General features: G+C 43.9%; 1 protein-coding gene across 7 annotated transcripts in view; it reads left to right on the top strand.

Moving 5' to 3' along the window:
• nrxn1a (neurexin 1a) overlaps nucleotides 1–20,541 on the top strand; it is a gene marked incomplete at both ends in the record, with an annotated part of 49,874 nt that overhangs the window by 27,251 nt on the left and 2,082 nt on the right. For 5 of the 7 annotated variants that reach the window (XM_079234379.1, XM_079234376.1, XM_079234377.1 and 2 more), the window contains 11 exons: nucleotides 3,656–3,859; nucleotides 5,002–5,028; nucleotides 7,939–8,061; nucleotides 8,453–8,834; nucleotides 9,200–9,390; nucleotides 10,204–10,377; nucleotides 11,594–11,713; nucleotides 12,448–12,629; nucleotides 13,720–13,891; nucleotides 14,843–14,932; nucleotides 16,035–16,345. In XM_079234379.1, the coding sequence (XP_079090505.1) occupies nucleotides 3,656–3,859; nucleotides 5,002–5,028; nucleotides 7,939–8,061; nucleotides 8,453–8,834; nucleotides 9,200–9,390; nucleotides 10,204–10,377; nucleotides 11,594–11,713; nucleotides 12,448–12,629; nucleotides 13,720–13,891; nucleotides 14,843–14,932; nucleotides 16,035–16,345 (1,976 nt within the window). Of the gene's footprint in view, nucleotides 1–3,655; nucleotides 3,860–5,001; nucleotides 5,029–7,938; nucleotides 8,062–8,452; nucleotides 8,835–9,199; nucleotides 9,391–10,203; nucleotides 10,378–10,677; nucleotides 10,705–11,560; nucleotides 11,714–12,447; nucleotides 12,630–13,719; nucleotides 13,892–14,842; nucleotides 14,933–16,034; nucleotides 16,346–20,541 lie in introns of all 7 variants that reach the window. The other 2 variants (XM_079234378.1, XM_079234375.1) reach the window with 2 other exon arrangements.

Genomic DNA, 20,541 nt, shown 5'->3' with positions numbered 1-20,541 from the left:
GCAGCTTGTATAGTAATTTGAAATACAAGCTGGCTGATTACAGTCACCATCCAGCAACATTTTGTGAAAAATAAATAATATGTCATGATGCAAAATCCAGTCATAATGACAGCTTTCGCATTCGCTTTTTGGCTTGAGAACATCGAGTAATGACAAAGAGATGAGCGACAGAAGACAGATGGTATGGTGCGAAAAGTTTTAAAGTCAGAAATAACTCCCATCAATCACTGAAAATATATTATGACTATCAGTTATATTGGGCGATAAAACTTGTATTCATTATACCTTTAAGTTGTGTTTTTTTCCGTTTAAAAGGTCAATCCTGATCCAGATTACATCACTTAGTAGTTTCTCTGATGTGTACTAAAAAGGTACAGTCATAAAGATTTATGGCAGATCAAAATGTGGCTAAACTATTCAAATAAAAAGGCTTGCAGATTGATTTTAGGTAAGTTTGTCCTTGGGGATGAGAGAATACGAAGGTGAAAATGAAAAAGAGAGTGGCAGGTACTTACTGTAAGAGAAATGTGGATATCGAAGAAAAAGAGCAAGGAGAAAACGAGCCTGCTTGTGAAACAACAACAAAATAATAATATGTTTTGTCACTGGCTGTTTCTTTTATTAAAAAACAAAACATTTCTGGAGGAACATTAAAGTAGTATGGAGGCAGGTCAGGGAGAATATCAAGGGGGTGAAGAGAAGAGGTGGTAGGAAGCAGAGCTGCAGACAGGTCTATTGGACTGTATGGATGTAGAGACTGGGAATCGATGGGAGAGGAAATGTGCAGAAAGCAGGGAGCAAGAGCTGTGACCGAGGAGGGTGGAACCACCGGGCCGAAACCGCCATATGACAGCAGGTGAGGCGATGAGGAGGAATGGGAGATGGGAGTAGAGAGTCTGGCAGAAAAAGAGAGAGAGAGAGAGTTATGAGAAAAGGTATGAATTCAGGGCGAGAGAGAGAAATTGAATGCAGGAAAGATTGTCAGAGGGACTGATACAGGCCTGTTGAAAGAAGCGAGATGGAGTCAGACAAGGAGAAGAGAAGAAATGTTGTTTGTGCCACAACTGCTGACGCGTCTCAAGCGATGATTGTATTATCATCTAACAGGAGATATAGGCACACACGCACACACACTTTCTGAAAGGTGTTGATATGAAAATGTTTTATATCGGAGGACAAACATCCACAGTGTATGTTTATCATAGCAATGCACCGTCTCCCTCTCTCTCTCTCTTTCTCTTAGCTCTGTCTTCCCTTCCAACTGTCTTTTTTCATCCCTCTCTGTGTGCATTGAGGGGTCACTAACTGGTGGTTCAGTGGATTAAAGGAAGCACAGATGGAGAAGCAGATGGAAAGAGTGATTGGCCGTGTTTACGCCTCCTACCTGCGGTTTTCTCCCTCCTTTTTTTCTCCTCGCTCATTCTCTCTCTCTCTCTCTCCTTTGTACCCCTCTCTCTTCTTTAATGAACAAAGATGGTTGCCGCGCTCTGGCTCCAAGATGAATTTTTATTTTGGAAAGATCAGTCACACACACACACACACACACAGATTCCTAGCGACACATTTGTACAACACATTTTGACACATTTTCAGCTCGTTCCTCCTGCTCACTTGCTGTTCACACTGGTGGGTTATTATTTTTTGTACTGCTGTCCTGCTTTCTCTAAGGAAGCCCACTCCTGCCAAGAAAAGAAAACAATGGATGAACTGTATAAAAATATCAGCTGAATCCTTCAAGGGGTAAAAGTTTGAGTCTCCTTTTTTTCAATAAGAAATAGCAAATATTTCTATAATCTTTCAAGCCAATATCAATGTCAGTCATTATACAGTTGACCTTTACACCTCCCTCTTTTAACTACAGTTCATATTGCTCTCAGACAATTCAGGTTTTCTAAAGATTGGCAAAAATTAAAAAAATAATACAAAACAATAATAAGTCAGTCAAAGGTTTTATATTTAAATGATTGATAATAATCAGACAAAAAAATGATGGGGCTGAATACCCAACAAGGTGTGAAAGTTAGAAAATATTCTGGTCTGTTCATGGTACCATTAAAGGAATACTTTAACACACCCACATAATGTGTATAGCATTACTCACCCCGTGTTACTTTGAATTCTTGAAAACAAGTTGTTCTCACATGCCTCCTTGGTGAACGGGAGAATCTAAAAAAGGAGAACAATTGAAATAAAGGTGGCTCCTTTAAAAAATTTAAATCAAAACATACAAGATCCCTTAAAGAATTCAAGGTAATATGGGGTGAATAATGTATTTCCAAATGATTCCAAAAACCAAAATGTAGATTCTTATCCTTTAACTACTTATTCTGTTTATGGCGCATCTGGTGTGTGCTCCAGGTGTTAAATGATGCGACGGTATGCAACACAGCCTCAGTGCTTTGCACTTTGTCTTCTTTTTTGGGAGGCATTAATGGGCTTCTGTACTTTCCTTCTCACCAACCCTCCGTGCTCTATTTGCCTGGTAGTTGGTCAGGTGCCGTGGTGAGGAAAATGTAGTCAGCTGTCTCCCTTATCGGAAATTTGTGCACGTGCGTGTATGTGTGTTTAGTGTGCTTCGGCGGGTGTATGTGTGGCTGATAGCTATGTTATCTGTGATATAACAGGCCAACCACCTCCTTTTTTCCCTCAAGTTAATGAGGGTTCATTTACATTTTAGCCACGAGCTCTTCTCCCTCCTCCCCCTCTTTTCTCTCTGTCTTGCTCTGTCCCTATTTTCTCTCCCCCTGCTCTCACTTTACTAAACCCTCCTCTGTTCACACTTAAATTCACTCACTTATTCTGACATGCACGCACAAACACATACGCACACTATCTCTCTCTTTCCCTCCTTCTCAGCTCATCAGTATTCATGAGGCCTCCCTCTCTTCCTGTTCCCTTGTTTTTGCCTTGGCTCCAACTGTCTCCCACGGAAACAGGGAGCGCGAAAGGGAGAGAAAGCGAAGGAGGACTGGAATAGAGAGATATAAGAAGACGGGTAGGAGAAGGAAGAGAGATAAAGACGCAGAGACATGGAGAGAGTGTGTTTAGCTGTGTATGTAATTGGCCAATAAAAAATCGGGTTCTCGGAGGTAAACAGTTTAGCGGTTGGGGATTGGCCCCAGCAGGTAGCAGGGAGAGAAGATTATGAATATGTAAATGAGTATGCAAAAGACATTAAAGCGGGATCACCTGAGCTTGTTACATTATGACTCCAGGGTCTGGGATGTCAGCGGCGGTGGCTAACACACTCACCGCCATGCATTTCTGATTCAACCGGATAATAGTGGCCGGCCAACCAGCTGCGGCTATTTTTACATCTTATTTCGTGAGGGAGCGATGATGAATTCAGGCTGGAAAGTGATGGGCTGGTTTTTGTAGGAAGCAGAAGTTTTATTAACGTGACGTGGCGGGGGAAACAAGGACCGCGCTGCAGCATACTTCGTCATATTTAAAGCTGATTCACTCAACGTCAAATGTTCTTTTGTCTCCTCCCACCTCGTGTGTTTTCTCCTTGTCAATCCTGTCCGTCTCTTTCCCTCCGTGTCCACCCACCTCGCTCTCCTCCACCGTCATCGCTGTCTTCCTCCGCTTTTCTTCCACTTTTTGCCCATCCATTCGCTCCCTTTTCTGTTCTCCCTCTGTGCGTCTCGTACAGATGCGACTATCCTGTCCTACGACGGCAGCAAGTTTATGAAGGTGCAGTTGCCTGTGGCGATGCACACCGAGGCGGAGGACGCCTCGCTGCGCTTTCGCTCCCAGCGGGCCTACGGCGTTCTCATGGCAACCACGTCCCGGAATTCCGCAGACACCCTTCGTCTGGAGCTGGACGGGGGCCGCGTCCGACTCACTGTCAACCTAGGTACACACGTGCACACAATTATGTGGATTTTCCAACGTAGTTTGATTACCTGCCAGGGGAATGCAGCTGACACTGGCCTCTTGGCTATTTCTTGCATAGGAATGTCATTAAATGTTGATTCATAATATATCATCCCTGGAAAGTAAATACACATACTTATAGTTCTTCCAGGTAATTAGGCTGCACTGTTTACGCTAGAAATATCGTCAAGGGTTTTACAGGTTTTGGTACATACAACTTATCTTTGAGTAGACACACAAACATACGCAATTGAAGGTTAGTGGCATTGTTTTTGCGTTGAACAGAGGGGTCAAGCCTCAAGCTGCATTCTCTGCTCACTCCCAGTGGACCTGTGCATCCCTAACACTTTCAACAATCAATGTGAATACTCACAAACTGTACAAACACACCCAAATAGTAAAACTCCACACATAATTGGAACCGCTAAACACATTTCCAGCCTCACTCGGTCACAGTCGCACACTCTCACATGAATTCAATACACGCTAACACACATAGACTAACAGAGGGGTGCATGTGTTGGTCTCTGGTTGTCTGCAGCCGCGTCTTTTCTGTGGTTGACGCCACACGACACACCAAGGCATCATGGGTAAAAAAAAAAAAAGAAGAAAGCAAAGTATAATAATGGGGCCAAATCTTCCGGACATTTTCCGGAGATTTGTGCTCTGGATGGGCGACAACAATTATGGGATGTGTTCGATGTCATCAGACAAACTGACACACATGACCCATCTCAGTCTCCTGATGCTTATTGATTGGTGACTGAAACTGTCGCTCAGGCCAGAGCAGCCAATGAGCACACTGCTCACGCTGGGACACACCGCTCTCCTTAACATGTTGCTGTTCAATGTAAAGATAAACCGATCTGGATCCAGAGTTCACGCTTTATTGGTCAAGCATCAAAGTCTCAGAAATTCTATTTTGCAACACACTGTTGTAAGAAAATACACGGTCCAGCTTGAGGTCCTGTGACGAAGGAGAGTGTGCGTTTTCTCAGCAGTGTGTGTATGTGTGCGTGTTTGTATATATGCGTGCAGGGTGTGTCGATGTGTGCGTCCCCAGGGGCGTGGAGAGTAAGTGTTTGTGTGCAGCATTAACCCTCTGCTCTGCTCTCCCTCCAGACTGTATCAGGATAAACTGTACAGCCAGTAAGTGATCCTCCATCTCACCTAACCCCTCCCCTCTTCCTCCTCAGTGTGTGTGTGCGTGCGTGTGCGTGTATGACTATTTCTCACTCGCTCTGTCTTGTCAGTCTATCTGATCATAATCCCTTATTCAACATATCTTTGTACCATGTGTTTGTGTGCTTATATATGTGTGGGTGTGGGTGTGTGTGTGTGTGTGCGTGTGTTGGACAGGGGAGGTGCACATATGCGTGTTTGTGTCTGCGTGTTCAGCTACACCACAGGAGTGGTGTGATTTTTGCTGAGGGCCAGGGTTTTCCAGGTCGGCCATTTTAGCAAGGAAGGATAGACGGATGAGAAGTCCGTGGGGTTTAAAGGGAGGAGGGGGGAAAAAATGATGAGAAGAAGAGGGACAAAAAAGGAGGGTGAGGTGTTTAGGTAAATTAGGTGTGTTGGGTAGTGTGACTGGTGGATGAATGCAACCAGGAGCTGCAGGGTAATTACTTCCCCTTCATGCCAGAGACAAAAGAGGTGTTATCCCTCTGTACCTCGCTGTCGCACCTTCATCCCGACGTCTGTCTGCTTGCTTTCTTTGTTTTCTTGTTGTTCCTCTCTCAACTGTACATGAGGGATTTTTGTGTAGTGTTTCATTCAGCGTGTGCCTTTTGCATTCCGTCTGTTCTGTGCCCATCTATATGTGTGTGTGTGTGTGTGTTTTCTGAGGTGTGTTATCCTGTGTGAGTGTGTGTGTGTGTGAGATTCCGTTAATGCTGCTGTGAGTGAAGCTGAATCCCTGATGAAGTTTAATTCCCTCACGTGGAGTTTCTCTCTGTCACGACCACGGAGAAAAAGAGCGAGAGAGAGGGGGAGAGAGAGACGAATGCTCTGTGACGGCTACGAGGTGGTGAAATGGACGACTGCAGTTGCCATAGAAACCCTATTAGCCACGCAGCGCTGTTGCTATCCCGCATGTCTGTCGGCCAATTTTAGACCGGTTGTCTCAATGAACATTTAAGTAGGCAGCCACTTTTCTGGCACACCGTGTGCATACAATAAATTATACATCTGATATTCTAGGGGGGAAGAAAAAAAATATTTAACAGCCAGGCGCCACTGAAACAGTCCACTCAGCAGTCAAATAAAAGCCTCGGCACGGGAGAGATTTGAGGCTTATCCGGCAGAAAAGCCATTTGTTATTTGGAGCTAATGAAATATGAAACGCTTTTTGTCATTTTGTTTTCATTATCTTGCTCTTATATTATTCACTCGCTTGTGTCATCATTTGATTTGAATTATATTTCCACTGTAGCAAACAGTCCATTCTAGTTGATTTGTCTCGCCTCGTTGTCTTTTGGTTTTAACAGCAGACTGTCTGCTGACCGCTCGCAGCTCTACTTTAAACCAAACTCCCTGTGCTACACTCTTCGCACTGACCCAAAATAGGTGTGTGTGTGTGTGTTTGTGTGTGTGTGTGTGTGTGTGTGTGTGTATATTTGTGCCTTCCCAGGTTGACACAGATCACTGCTTCACACTCACCACGGTCTGCCCGTTCTTTGAGTATTTGGTTACATATGCAAAAACACACACGCATCAACTCACACATACATGCACATATTCTCTCCTTCGCTCAGTGTTAGGCAGTGATCCATGGTAACAGGATGAGATGCTCATGCCCAGAGCACAGCTGAGTCTCCTCAGGGGAACCCTGTGTCCTCTCTTAACGCACAACACACACTCTTTTAGCTTTACAACCCCACACACACACACACACATGCTTTTCACACCGCCATGTCCATTTGGGATTGACTTTTTGTATTATATTTGCGGGTCAACATGCATGCCTTCTCTAACTCTCTAACTCTCTCTGTGGTGTGTGTGTGTGTGTGTGTGTGTGTGTGTGTGTGTGTGTGTGTGTGTGTGTGTGTGTGTGTGCGCCTGCCTGCCTCCATGAGTGATGTAGGCACGCTTGACATTTTCAGCAGCAGAATCCGTTCGGGTCAGTTTACTTCTCACCTCCCCCATCATTACCACCTATAGGTCACTGTAAGCAGACTCACTCAAACCAACTGGGCTTAGAAGAGGAAGGGGAATGCGCGTGTGTGTGTGTGTGGTGGGGGATGGTGGGTGTTATGTTCAAGGTTGGTGGGGTGCTTGTAGTGAGTAAGAGCAAGGGGACGCTGAGGTTTTGGGAACAGTCAGTCTGTCAAATGTGTGCAGTCAACTATGTGAAGATATGAGCTGGTATACGGACAGCGAGAGAGACATCATAAGAGGACAGCTCAGCTTCTTTCATTCTGCTGCACATCAGCACCTTGGAGAGCTCCCCGAGAGGTTCCAGTGTGTGTCTAGTGCCACCATGAGGCTCGTTGCAGGATTGTGCTCTTGTGGAAAATAAAGAAAGGATCCTGCATGTGCGCACAAGGTGATATACGGTATATGTTAGCTGTGCGGGGGCGGTTGAGGAATCAAGGGGGTGCGAATTTTCTGTCTGTGCATGTGTGGGTAGTAGGTGGTCATCATGGCAGTGTGATCTGTCCACAGATGGATTGTCTCAGCGTGGGCCTGTTGTGACTCACAGTCTCCATCTTAGGAACCCATGGCATCCATTTATGTTAATCTTTCTGTCTGTTTTTGTCACGTCATCCTTCTCGCTGGCGTATCTGCAAAGTGACCTGTCTGTCTATCTGTGGAGAGAATGCGTTGACACGGAGGTGTTTGTCTCCCCAGGATATGTATGGTTCCCCCTTCCCTCTGCTATTTACCTCCATTCCCTCACTCTCTGTCCTTAAATTTTAATTCAACCTGCCTGGCTTCTTCTTCTTCTCCTCTTTTTCTGTCTCTGTCTCTGGACTTCTATGTCTTCTGTCTCTCTCTCTATCTGTCTCTCTCTGCCTCTCTGTGCATTATGTTAATGGTGCTCTGGGCTATGTGTAGGTAAAGGCCCAGAGACCATCTTTGCGGGGTCGGGCCTCAATGATAATGAGTGGCACACGGTGAGGGTAGTCCGGCGTGGCAAGGGCCTCAAACTCACGGTGGACGACCTGCAGCCTGTTGAAGGTAAACACAGCAGCATTACTTTTACCCATTCAAGCTGTTTGCCAAACAATCTTGAGTCTGTGTGTAGACATCTTTGTGAAAATATTTTTGGATGATAAATTGCTGGCTGATTGTCTTTTTTGATTTAATGCTATAAGACCAACATTAAGGGTTTTATTTCTTTTTTAGAGAACATCTGTACCTGTGTAAGTGAAAATAATCATTCTGAATTATGACTGTAAACATAACTCCACTAGTATTTATAAGTCTTAATTATAGTATTAGTGTCTGTTACATCTATTTCTAGCAGTCTGTCCGTGTTAGTTTATGTTGGAATAAGCATTAGTTTTAGTTTTAGTATTGAAAAGTTCCACTTGAAGCCCTCACCTCTGAAGTTTACCCCCGCCACCAGGTCAGATGGCGGGCGACCACACCCAGTTGGAGTTCCACAATGTGGAGACGGGTATTGTGACGGAGAAGCGCTTCATGCCGGCCGTGCCTTCGAATTTCATCGGCCACCTTCAGGGCCTGACGCTGAACGGCATGCCCTACATCGACCTCTGCAAGAACGGCGACATCGACTACTGCGAGCTCAACGCCGTTATCGGCTATAAGAGCATCGTGGCCGACCCCGTCACGTTCCGCTCGCGCTCCAGTTTCGTCACGCTGCCCACGCTGCAGGCCTACTACTCCATGCATCTCTTCATGCAGTTCAAGACGACGTCGCCCGACGGTCTCGTTCTCTACAACAGGGGAGACGGCAACGACTTCATAGTGGTGGAGCTGGTTAAAGGGTGAGCTGAATGCGGAGTGTGTGTGGTATTTACATTGCATGAGTCAGTGCCATGGCTTCAAAGGGAAATTCATGAGTATGCAGTTTAAATATGTGTTTATGGATATGTTTGTCTTGCATAAATACATGAGCATGTTCCATGTAGTCTGGGATTCAGTAAACATCCTTGATGAATAAAAAGAGAGGATTGTTGAGGCTGTAATATGAAAAATGCACGAGTCAAGCTGCTTTTTTTCTACTCTTGTAATTACTTTTCTAGAAGACAGATTATAATGCCCTGAAGTATTTGACCCCGTGTTGTTCTTCATCATGAATACTATTAATTTGCCTTTTCTCTCCTCTTTCCTTTCCTTGTTCCTTTTCTAGCTACCTACACTACATCTCGGACCTGGGCAATGGAGCACACCTGATCAAGGGCAACTCTAACAGTCCTCTAAATGACAACCACTGGCACAACGTGCACATATCCAGAGATACTAACAATCTCCACACAGTCAAGATTGACACCAAAGTCACCACGCAGACCACCATGGGCGCCAAGAACCTCGACCTAAAGGGTATGTACAAAAATACAAGCAGTGATACCTCAGTTACAGTAGCTTTTAAGTATGTATACATACTGTAGACTGATTACTGCTGAAACGATTAAAAGAAAACTTTCCCATTTTGGGAAATAAGCTTCATGCGTGTTAGATGAGAAGATTCATACTATTCTCATGTCTGTATAATACATGAAAATGAAGCCACCAGCACCTCTAAAGCTCACTAATTAACAAGTTGTATATTGTTTGTTTAATCTGTACAAAATCTGAAATGTAAACACGACAATTCGCTGTTTTACAGTTCTGTACTGTATTTCTTGACTAATGAACTGGTAGGCGGGTCTGTGTGACATTCACAGTTTCCTTCTATTTCCAGTCTTTGTGCTAAACTAAGCTAACCATCCGCTGGCGGTACAGACATGAGAGTGGTATAAATGTTCTAATCTAACATAGTAAGAAAGCAAAAAGGTGTATTGCAAAAAACGTCATATTATTCCATGGGCAAGAATTTACATAATTGCTCATTCTTTATTTTATTTATAAAAAAAAAATATTCATCTGGTCCAGCTTTAAAAATTAGAAAGTTTTGTCGCCTTTCTGTGTTATTTATCAGTGTGAACTGAATATATTTGGGTTTGTGACTGTTGGTCAAACAAAACAATAAATTCAAAGACTCTATTCAATATTATTTTAGCTTTTCCGTACACATTTATTTATTCATTTATAACTATCAATGAGGAAAATCATTGTTCGCAGCCGGGACACTTCCACAGTCTGGCATTGTGATTGCTTCATGAAGCTTCCATGCATTGTGTTGCTCCCCACCAGGTGACCTGTACATCGGGGGCGTCTCCAAAGAGATGTACCGAGAACTGCCCAAGCTGGTCCACTCCCGCGAGGGATTCCAGGGTTGCCTAGCAACAGTTGATCTAAATGGCCGGCTCCCTGACCTTTTGGCTGATGCACTGGCAACCATGGGACAAGTGGAGAGAGGCTGTGAAGGTGAGGCGCAAACAAATAGAAAACATACCAGTAGATCTGCTCGGTCCCCGTGTCCCTGCTGCTTTTTCTTTCAGTTTTCATTTAACTCATGCTCTCTGTTATTAGGATAACCCACTAACCCAGCATTCGGTCTATTAGATGTAAACTTGACTCTCTTTCTTCTCATCTCCTCCTCGATCTTTCTGCACATTGTGTTTTCTCTCTCTGCTCCACTCTTTCAGCAGTTCACAGGCATCTGTGTGCATTGACTAACCATCTAACTTAATTTGCTTGTTTGCTTTTTTATTTGGCTGACATCAGTTACATTGATGAAAGCTGACTTGCAAGGTATATCGCTTTGTGTGAGCATGTGAGACACGTGTATGAGGGCGCGAAAGCACCTGAGTGTGTGGGTGTGTGTGTAGGTATGCGTGTGTTGAAACTACCCAGTGGTGTCTAGTGTTGTGTGGATCCCAGTGATCCAGAGTCAAAGGTCAGAGGTGACCTGTCCTCTCCTAGCCACCGTAGTGACTTCATCACTGTAGTGACATCACCACCGCTTGACTTGAGTTGACCACAGCTCCACCACCCGGGTTGCCTAGCAGCATGCTCTCTAACCCTTTCCTACTGACTCCCAACCTAAACTTCAATACTCCATTTGTGAATCATTTCACACCCTTTCCTCCACGCCTCGTGTTAGAAGCGCAACGAAGGAGATTTGAGTTTGGAGCTTTGACGTTCTCCTCCTGTGCGGTTTTAGCACGAGGGGAGCGAACGGTGACAGACTGCTGAAGAAAGAGTATTGAGATGAAGGCCTGTAAACATAACTCTGCCCTATTATGTTTAACCTCCTTCTCCCGTCCTTGCCCCATTCATCTAGCCTCACCACCTGCATGCTCTCCACAGTTTGGTCTTTTAACCTCATAACTCAGATTCCAGTTTAGTTTCAGCTGAGTTTATATTCATAATCCAGCATCTCCTGTTAGTGTTAAGAACGGGAGCATATCCACAATATCTTAGTCTTACTTTTTACTAATACTACTAATCATAACATCATTTCAGTCCACCCAACCTTTTCAAAATGCAAAATGTTTCAAGGAAATGCAGTCTAAAAAAACTCATACAGTACTGACATACTGTTACGAAGACACGGGCTCCAAGCAAAGTCCATAAAGTGTGTCTGCTTATCTTCTCCTAACTTCAGCACCCTACCACCCCGCCACTTCTCTCACTGCAGGTCCAAGCACTACATGTCAAGAAGACTCTTGCTCAAATCAGGGAGTTTGTTTGCAGCAGTGGGAGGGCTTCACCTGTGACTGCAGCATGACATCGTATGCTGGTCCCCTCTGCAACGATGGTGAGTCTTTGCTTTTCAGTTTCTCTCACAGAGAAAAGATCATAGGGCACCAGGTGTAAACGTGCATTTGTAGGTGCTATGTGCAAAATATCCTGTCCTGCACTCTCTGTCAACCCTTAAACTGTAGAAAAAACACTCCCTGGTGTATAACTGCGGGTCTAAAACTTTTGCACTTGGCTGATTTGGTTTCAAACACTGAATTAAAGCATTTGTTGTGTGCATTTTATCAGAGCTGCCAGGTGAGGGCACTGTCAACTGTTGATTTTGAAGTGGGACAAAAATACCACTAGTTACCTCTAGTTTGATTATTCTAATTCTCTTAAATAATGTCCTCTTTACATTTTCAAGAAATTATCCTCAGCAGCCTTACAAGTAAGATACTTAAGGATTATTTAGTTATCCTGCAGCGACTCTAACAATTGTATATTGCCGTCTTTATAGGTCAGTTATTGCAGTCAGCCTCTTGCAGTAATGTTGAGAAGTGGTTTGGGAAATACAGATTTGTTTTCTTCTTTTCAGCGTGTAGGAAGAACAAGCAAAATGTGAAAGACCAGTCTACTCTGACATTTATGAGTTTTTAATATTATTTTCCAGAATACCCCTTGTGTATTAAACATTTAACAGAAAAATAGGCGTATAGTTGCAATCTGCAGTAGGTAACCTCTGATGATAGATAGCACTGTTTATGGCATATAGACTGCTTGCTATTAAAAAAATGTATATGTGTGGGCCAGCTGGGACCACTTATATCTTTGGCCGTGATGGAGGCGTGGTGGTTTACACGTGGCCTCCTAATGAACGTCCCAGCACCAGAGCAGACCGGCTTGCCCTCGGGTTCAGCACCCAACAGAAACACGCCATTCTTCTCCGGGTGGACAGCGCGTCTGGCCTGGGAGACTACCTTCAGCTGCAGATAGTAAGTATACACCTGTGCATTTAAAAACTAGACCAAAGAAAATGGGATTTTTCAATCTTGTGAATCATTTAAGTTATATTGCATATTGCTCTTCTTGAGGAATGAATATCTTCAACGCATACACTGACCTATTATCTCTAAAAGAGAGACCTGTCCAAAATAGCAACATAAAGAAGTTAAATGGTTTATTGCGAGATGGAAGGAGAGGATTAGCTTTAGGAAACGAAAAGGGGTTGAGGGAGGAAGGGATGGGATGTAGGGATGAAGGGAGGTAGGGTAAGGGGTGGGGGTCGAGGGATGAAGGTTGTAGGGGAGAAGCTCTGGTGGTGCAGAGTCCCCCGTTGTTCCTATAATCCAGTGAGAGAGAGAGAGAGAGACATACACACACAAGCACACACACATACACTGTACTGTAATCTTGTTATTGTAATGCTTTGGCAATATTGTCTTCTTTTACATTCATGCCAATAAAGCTCATTGAATTGAATAGAGAGAGAGAGAGAGAGAGAGAGAGAGAGAGACAAGAACAGGGTTGGGGGAGGGATGTGGAAACTGAGTCAAAGAGGAAGTGAACGGGTTCATTGTGCTCAAGTACTGAGTGCACGGGAAATGAGCTGTGTTTTATGAAACGCCATGTTACTCCATTGAATAAAAAATAAAAAAGGGGCCAAAATGATGCTGCAAAACCAGAGATATCATCATTTTATACTATGCAGTCTACTTCCTTTTCAAACCATGGTGCCTTCATTACCAACAATGCAATGCAGGTTAGATTTTAGACTTTTAGACTTTAGACCGATTGTTGCTGGCACGTTTGCCATCACTTGAGGCAATTTTTCAGATTTCACGCAGCTCCCTCTGCAGCCACAAAAGGCTTTGTACAACACATGCAGTCGTACTGTCAAACACCTGTGAACAGACTTTGATTTGGTGGGGAACATAAAAAAGGTCTCATGGGAGCGCATATGATTAGGCATTAAGCACAATAAAGTGGGACCAGAAAAACAAACAAAAAAAGGATATCCTTGCATTTCTATAACAATTTCTCATGAGGTATTTCTCTACTCCTCCTCCTCCTTCTCCTTTTCAGGATAAAGGCAACATTAGAGTAGTGTTTAACGTTGGCACTGATGACATCAACATCGAGGAGAGCTCCAAGTTTGTCAACGACGGAAAGTACCACATAATTCGGTTCACCCGCAGCGGAGGCAATGCAACCCTGCAACTGGACGACCTGCCAGTCATAGAGCGCTATCCCTCAGGTAGGCCCCGCCCTCCCCACATAAGCCCAACCCTCTACAGCACTGCCTGTCCTGGGACAGAGTTAACCACGCCTTAGTCCAAATCAACGCCGCTCCTGATTGGTGAACCACATCAGTGTTCCTCTTAAAGTTTATATTTAAACACTGAAGTTGAGACATTTAATTGCAACTTTGTTTTATGTTCCTGTGTTTGACATGAAATATGTGTGATCTGATATGAAACATGACTTTTTAAACCATAAAAAGATATATTTATTACAATAGCTTGTATATTAGGCAGCTATGTCATGTTAGGCCTGTTAAATAGTGGTAATCTATGAAAATATTTAATTCAGGTGTTAATTGTTTTTCTCACCGTAAAAGAAAATAATAAGAGTTGGTGCATTCTTGGACAAACAATAATTTAAAAAACATGTCATATTTTGAGTTAAATGTTTAACTAGAGAGAAAAAAATAAGAAAAAGAAAAAAGTGTATTTTGTTGAACATAGTTTTTGTTTTTATATTTGTTTGTTTTTTATATTTAAAGTGGTAATCTTAGATAGCGGTCTTTAACATAATGAGGTCCAGGCTTTAGGTAGCTGATAGTTAAAATGCTAAATGCTAGTTGTTGTGAGGTGTGTGTGAGGGTTCTTCCTGTATGTAACTCTAAACTCAGTCAGTTATATAGGCAGTATGTGGCAGCTGTAACATTATTTACCTGTGCTCTTGCAGATGTTAACCCCTGAAATGTCTCTTTAAATTAAACCCAATGAACAGAGAGTAAGAGTCCGCTCACTGGAAACATAGTGAATTCAGCTCCTCTTCTCTTAGCGCATCAAGCTAAACGCAGTGACATGCTAACAATGAGCAGACCATTACTTTCTTTTCATTGCTGTTCTTTTTGTATCCAGCTCCTGTACCACGTTTGGATGTGCGTAATTACTACTGTGTTTTCATCTCTAAATTAAAGGCAACATTGATAACGAGCGCCTGGCCATCGCCAGACAGCGAATCCCCTATCGGCTCGGTCGAGTAGTTGACGATTGGCTACTCGACAAAGGTAAAAACCCTGATTAAAATTCCTTAAAACTTTGAGCTTAAATAATACAATTTGAAGACAGTTGAAGATATTATATTGTGCACCATCAACTAACATCTAAAAATAAATCCATAACTAAGTATTTAAAAGTTGAGCAGCTGTAGTGTGTAATACTGTGTAAACTGTAGTGCCTGTGAACGTATCTTGTTAGTGTGTATCTGATAATATCAGGTTAAAGGGACGATGGAGAGATTTAAATGTGAATAAATCAGAAGATAGTACTGATAAAAAGATGCTTTATTAAGACCATGGTAAATAATTCTGTTTATTATCAAATTGTAAACGATAAAGCATTTATTAAAAATTATATGGTTGAAAAAACAATTTTGTAATCGAATTAAAGTACATGCAAAGTATTGTGACATGGAATAATTATGTAAATTTGAAATGACTAATAGAGCAATGCTTTTTTGAAAAAGAGTGTAAAAGTTTTCCTCCTAAACTTCAGCAGAGCTCCTTAAATTAGCCTCTAGTCCCTTTAACAGTGAGCAGTGCTAGAGCTTATAACCTGTGCATGCTTCATAGGGCTGTTGTTCCCTAGACCTGTCTCTCTGTCTGCCTGTCTGTTGCTCCTTCAAATACAATATCGTGCCGCACAGCCATCGCCATAGCAACCATCTGTCAGCCCCGTCTTCTCAGGACCCTCTGACTCCTCTCATCTGCTGCCTCTTCCTCCTCCTTCTGTTCTTTGCCTCTTCTTCATCCTCCTCCTCCTCGACATTTCAATCTCTTCACCCTTTTTTCATCCTCTTCCTCGTCTTCTTCTTATTCTCTGTTTTCTGTTCCCACTCTTATCTCTCACAGTCTCAGCTCTTCTCCACGGTTCTCCACGGCTTCGATTTGCTCTGCCATGCTTAATCTATCCCATAATCTCACCATGGCTTGGGGGTGGTGGATTGTGTAACACTCAAACACTCTTGTGTGTGTATGTATGCGCGCGTATGTGACCGCCGGTGTGAATGTGTGTGTGACTGTATTCGCGTGTGTCTGTCCACCTTCCTTCCCGGTGTGCCTCTGGGTGTCTGGTGCGTGTCTGCGTATGTGTGCGCCTGTGTCCGCGTAGGTCGCCAGCTGACCATCTTCAACAGCCAGACGACGGTGCGCGTGGGCGGAGCCGAGCGGAGTGTAGGCATGTTCCAGGGCCAGCTGTCTGGACTCTACTACAACGGCCTCCGCATCCTCAACATGGCCGCCGAGGCGCATCCGCACATCAAAGTGGACGGCAGCGCACGACTGGTGGGCGACATGCCGTCCTCCTCCATCACCCCGCAGTCCAGCGCTGCGGCTGGAGGCAACCGCTCTGACTCCGCCCCCTCCATCAGTGACATCACAACCACCACGGCCACCAACAGGAAACAGGGCGCCACACAGCAGGTCAGAGCGCAATCACATCTTTAACTTGTGTATGGAAAGTTCACTTAATCCCTGCTGTGTAATTCCTCCTCTTAAACATATATCTCCTATTACCCCACTTCCATCATTCTTTGGTGTGACAATTAGTAATTAAAAAAGTGGTAATTTGCTTTGATAAGTTTCTTTTCAAACTCAGTAAGAGGATTAGCAAGCACATCGCCCACTGATCAAGGACGAGAGGATGGCGAGATATGTCAGAAGGAGTGGGATTGTTTTAAACTCCACTCAAGGCACGTTTATTTATATTAGACCTTTCATACAAGGTAGTTTTACATAAGGTCTTAAAGTTAAGAAGACAACAGAAACACATATCAGAATTATGGAAAAACATTTTGAAAAACAAGTTCGTAGGTCAGGATCTAAGCATAATGATGAAGGCTCAAGATTCAGCCAAGAAAGAAGAGAACATAAAGGTTTTTTTTTGTCATTTTAGCCTTCATTAGACAGTGGAAAGCTGACAGCAGATAAAGGAAGTAGCAAAGAGTTGTGATGACATGCAACAAAGGTCCACAGCCAGACTCCATTGTAGAACTGTTTTATCTTGGTCTTATATCATCTGTAAATTTGCTCCAGCTCTTCAGAGCTTTTGGAACTAAATTAAGCTTTACTCACTGATCCACAAATCTATGAAATGAAACAATATATCTGAAAAGTGTTCATGGAATTTCTCTGGTGCAGTTGCCGTTTTCAGGAAATGCAACATTTGCTTTTTGTTTCGGATTAATGATTAATGGTATTGTATTTTCTCAGTATCATCATCTTCATCAAAGATTACACGCAAAATAAAAGGGATGCCAGAACCACTTCATCAATAAAAGGCTCACACACACATTTCATTTTCCTGCTCATGAGTGGATTAGATGGCAAGTTCTCAAGTAAGTGGTCTCCACCCACTAAATTACAGGAGGAGAAATGATTGTGTTAATGGAGGCTGTAATAGCTTTTCCATAATATGCATCTAGTAAACTGATACAAATGGGACTCTACTATAGAAACACATCACTGTTGTTTGAGGCATATTTATAGTGGCTGCAACTGCAGCGTTGATGCTAATGTCAGAGGAAACATTACCAGCCGGTACACCGAAGACTCTCTTGCTCTTTTGTTCAGATCACTAGCGTGATGTTGCCAGGCTCTTTGTGGGCGTCTGTGTGTACTGCAGTTCTTCTTCTGTGTTATAAAACTGTGCCGCACTGGAAAAAGAGTTTTTTTTCTTCTCCCAATGATACAAGTTGCCATGGAGATAGTGAGCCCCACTACCCGCTGCTTGCTTTCTCTCTCATTCAGACTCCCATAGAGAATAGCTCCTCTGTGTATAAACCGCCAGCTGTTTCAGACATAAATAATAGAACGCAGAGAGCTGTGAGCTAAGCCTCAGGCATCAATAATGGATATGAGAGCTGGGTGGATAGCGCTGCAGAGTGACAGCGTTGTCACACTTCACCTCTCAATCTCTCCCTGTTTATGGTTTTTAAATACACTATTCCTGCTCTTGTGATATGCTGATGTCAGTGCTAAATATGGGATGCAGAGTTGTGCACCGGAGTCAATATTACTGTATGAGAACTAGGTCAGACCCAGTACATGCTCAGTGTGATGCCGTGTGCTCATCTGTGGAAGTCAAATCACTCCTGCTGGCCCCAAACTCTGTGTGTGTGTGTGTGTGTGTGTGTCTGTGTGTGTCTGTGTGTGCCTGTGTGTGCCTGTGTGCTGGTCCTGTGTCTAGTTTAAGAATAATCTACAGCTTCTCCATTGAGGCTGGCTAGTGTTGCCTGGCAACCAACCTGGCCTTAACCAGCACACACATAATGTGAACACAGAATGCACACACACACACAAACACACTCACACACAAACACTCAGGTGGATTGAGAACAACAAGCTTGAATTGCTGCACATTGCATCAGTGGAGGGGCAGTGAGGCGCTTCGGGTCCGAGCGCGCCCCAAAACACACACGGTGAAACACACACACACACAGTGAAACACACATGTTTGGTTGTGTTTTACAGTGGTCCCCCCGTGGGCTCAGTCTTACCGTCAGTACTTTGTGCAGTAAGAATGTGTTATTCGCCTCCTCTTCAAGTCCACCGTTTCTTTTATGTTTTTTTTTTGTATGTTGAAAAATAAAAGGGATTAATAATGCATGACAGCTGAGCACCAGCGAGGAGCGGAGAGCGAGAGAGTGTGTGAGAGTGTGTGTGTGTGTGCGCGTGTGTGTGTGTGTGAGTGTTTATGCTAGAGGCTGCTCTGAGTCACAGAGTTGAGTTTTGCTTTTTGATGTTCGGTGTCTGTCCGTGGATGTGTGCGTTCATGTGTGTGTGTGTACCTGTGCTTGATTGGGTATCAGGAGTCAGCTGACCCAGACACCTCTACAAGCTCTCTGAACACTTATCTCTCATTCGCTCCCATCCTCCCATCTTGTCTGGGTTTTTTGTTCTCCCTTGCTATCTTCTTCACATCTTTTTCTCCCTCTTGCTTCTCTTCTGCTCGCTATCCATCTTCTGGAGATTCTTTCTCCCTCCTCCCTCGCTCACTTTCCTCTTTTCCTTTCTTCTCACTCTCCTTTGCTCTCTCTCCCTCCATAGCTTTCCATATTTACCCGTCACCCCCCCCCCCCCCCCCACCCCCCTTTCTCTCCCTCCCTCCCTCTCTCTGTGGTTGAGCTCCAGTGATAGGCTGTTAATGCAGGCGGTGTATGAGTCTATCTCACCATCTGCAGTAGTGGAGCTAGCTTCTCTCCTCTCTCGCCAGGATCTCTTCACCAGCCTGCCAACTTCAGCCTGATTTGGTGGAAGCTTGTGTGCCTGTGTAGATGTGTCTCAATAGAAAAGGAGCAATGGAGCGTGTCTGGCTATTATAGAGCGTTGTGTATGTTCAAGTGTGTGTGATTTCCAGTTGTGAAAGTAACTGACAAGCTGTTGAATCTTCTGCAAGAGTGTGTGAGGACCGAGGGCAGCTATGTGTGATTTAGGCAGTCAGATAGGCATGGACGGTCGCTGGCACTGTTCGGCTGCTCAGGTAGAGATTTTCTTCTTTCAGCATGCAGATATCCGTCTCTTCATGCTCTCTCTCTCTTCTTTTTCTCTTCCCTTTTGTGTCTCTTTTATCCCATCCTATCGTTGTGCATCTGTGTCCATCATTATGTGAGCATGCTCTATTGATGGACTTTGAAACGTCGGGGGCAAAGAGGGAGTGACAGAGGGAGGGGCGGGGGGTCTCACGGACATATCTCTTTAGCGCATCTTCTACAAACTTCTGTGGTTTATTGATGTGATTTAAGTTGTGTCTGGCATGTCTCTAGTTGTCCTCGTGTTCATTGTATACCGTGTATTAGGTGGATCAATAGTCCAATTGACACCTTTCCGGTTGAATGGGGTGGTCAGCTGACGAGGGGGATGTCACAGATCAGAGGAGGGGCCTTGTTAAATGTACTTGTCAGCTTTGGGTTTAGCTGAAATCAGGTTTCAAAACAGGTTCCCGTGGAGGGCACATAGGTGTCTTTTGGATCAATAATCGAGCATGGTGGCACAACATTGATCAGTGACAGACAGGGGTGATGTGTTTCCCACTGGCTGATTTGTTCTCGTGCTATTTGGATCCTGGCAAAGGCACAGAGGTTTATTGACTGGCTGGATTCCAGAGGCTAAGCTCAGCCGAGCAGCATTTGACAGCCCAGTGGGCAGAACTGATTGGAAAGGCAGTGGAGGAAAGAGACAGAGTCAAGCATCAATAACTTAATATATGTTTCAGGCCAAACTAAACCACGGTAGACTTGTCAAGACCACACCACACAAAGCCAGTGCGGTTTTTTTTCAGATGAATAAACTTTGTGCTTGCTCCTCTAACCTTATGTAATATGTTCTTACAAAGATGAGGAGCAAGGAAATAAAGAACGCAAGCACAAAGAAAAAGCTTTTCTGCTTGTAGGTTTCAGCCGAGACATCGTCGACCACTTAGTACTTTCATTTTGGTTACGATTCTGTTCTGGGCTGGTTGTAATCTGCATCGAGAGCTCGTCTCTTTTATAGCTCTGCTCTCTCTTCTCTCCTTTATTCTCTGGGTTCCTAACATCTACTGCAATGCATCACAATCCAATTTTAATTTAGTGCTGGCTCTGAGCGCCCAGTGTGGTTAAAACACACACACATTCACATCT

Source organism: Taurulus bubalis, assembly GCF_910589615.1.
Source record: "Taurulus bubalis genome assembly, chromosome: 2".
In the NCBI taxonomy this organism is placed as follows: Eukaryota; Metazoa; Chordata; class Actinopteri; order Perciformes; family Cottidae; genus Taurulus; species Taurulus bubalis.
The sequence above is the reverse complement of the archived record's forward strand: the minus strand, read 5'-3'. Positions and strand labels throughout refer to the sequence as shown.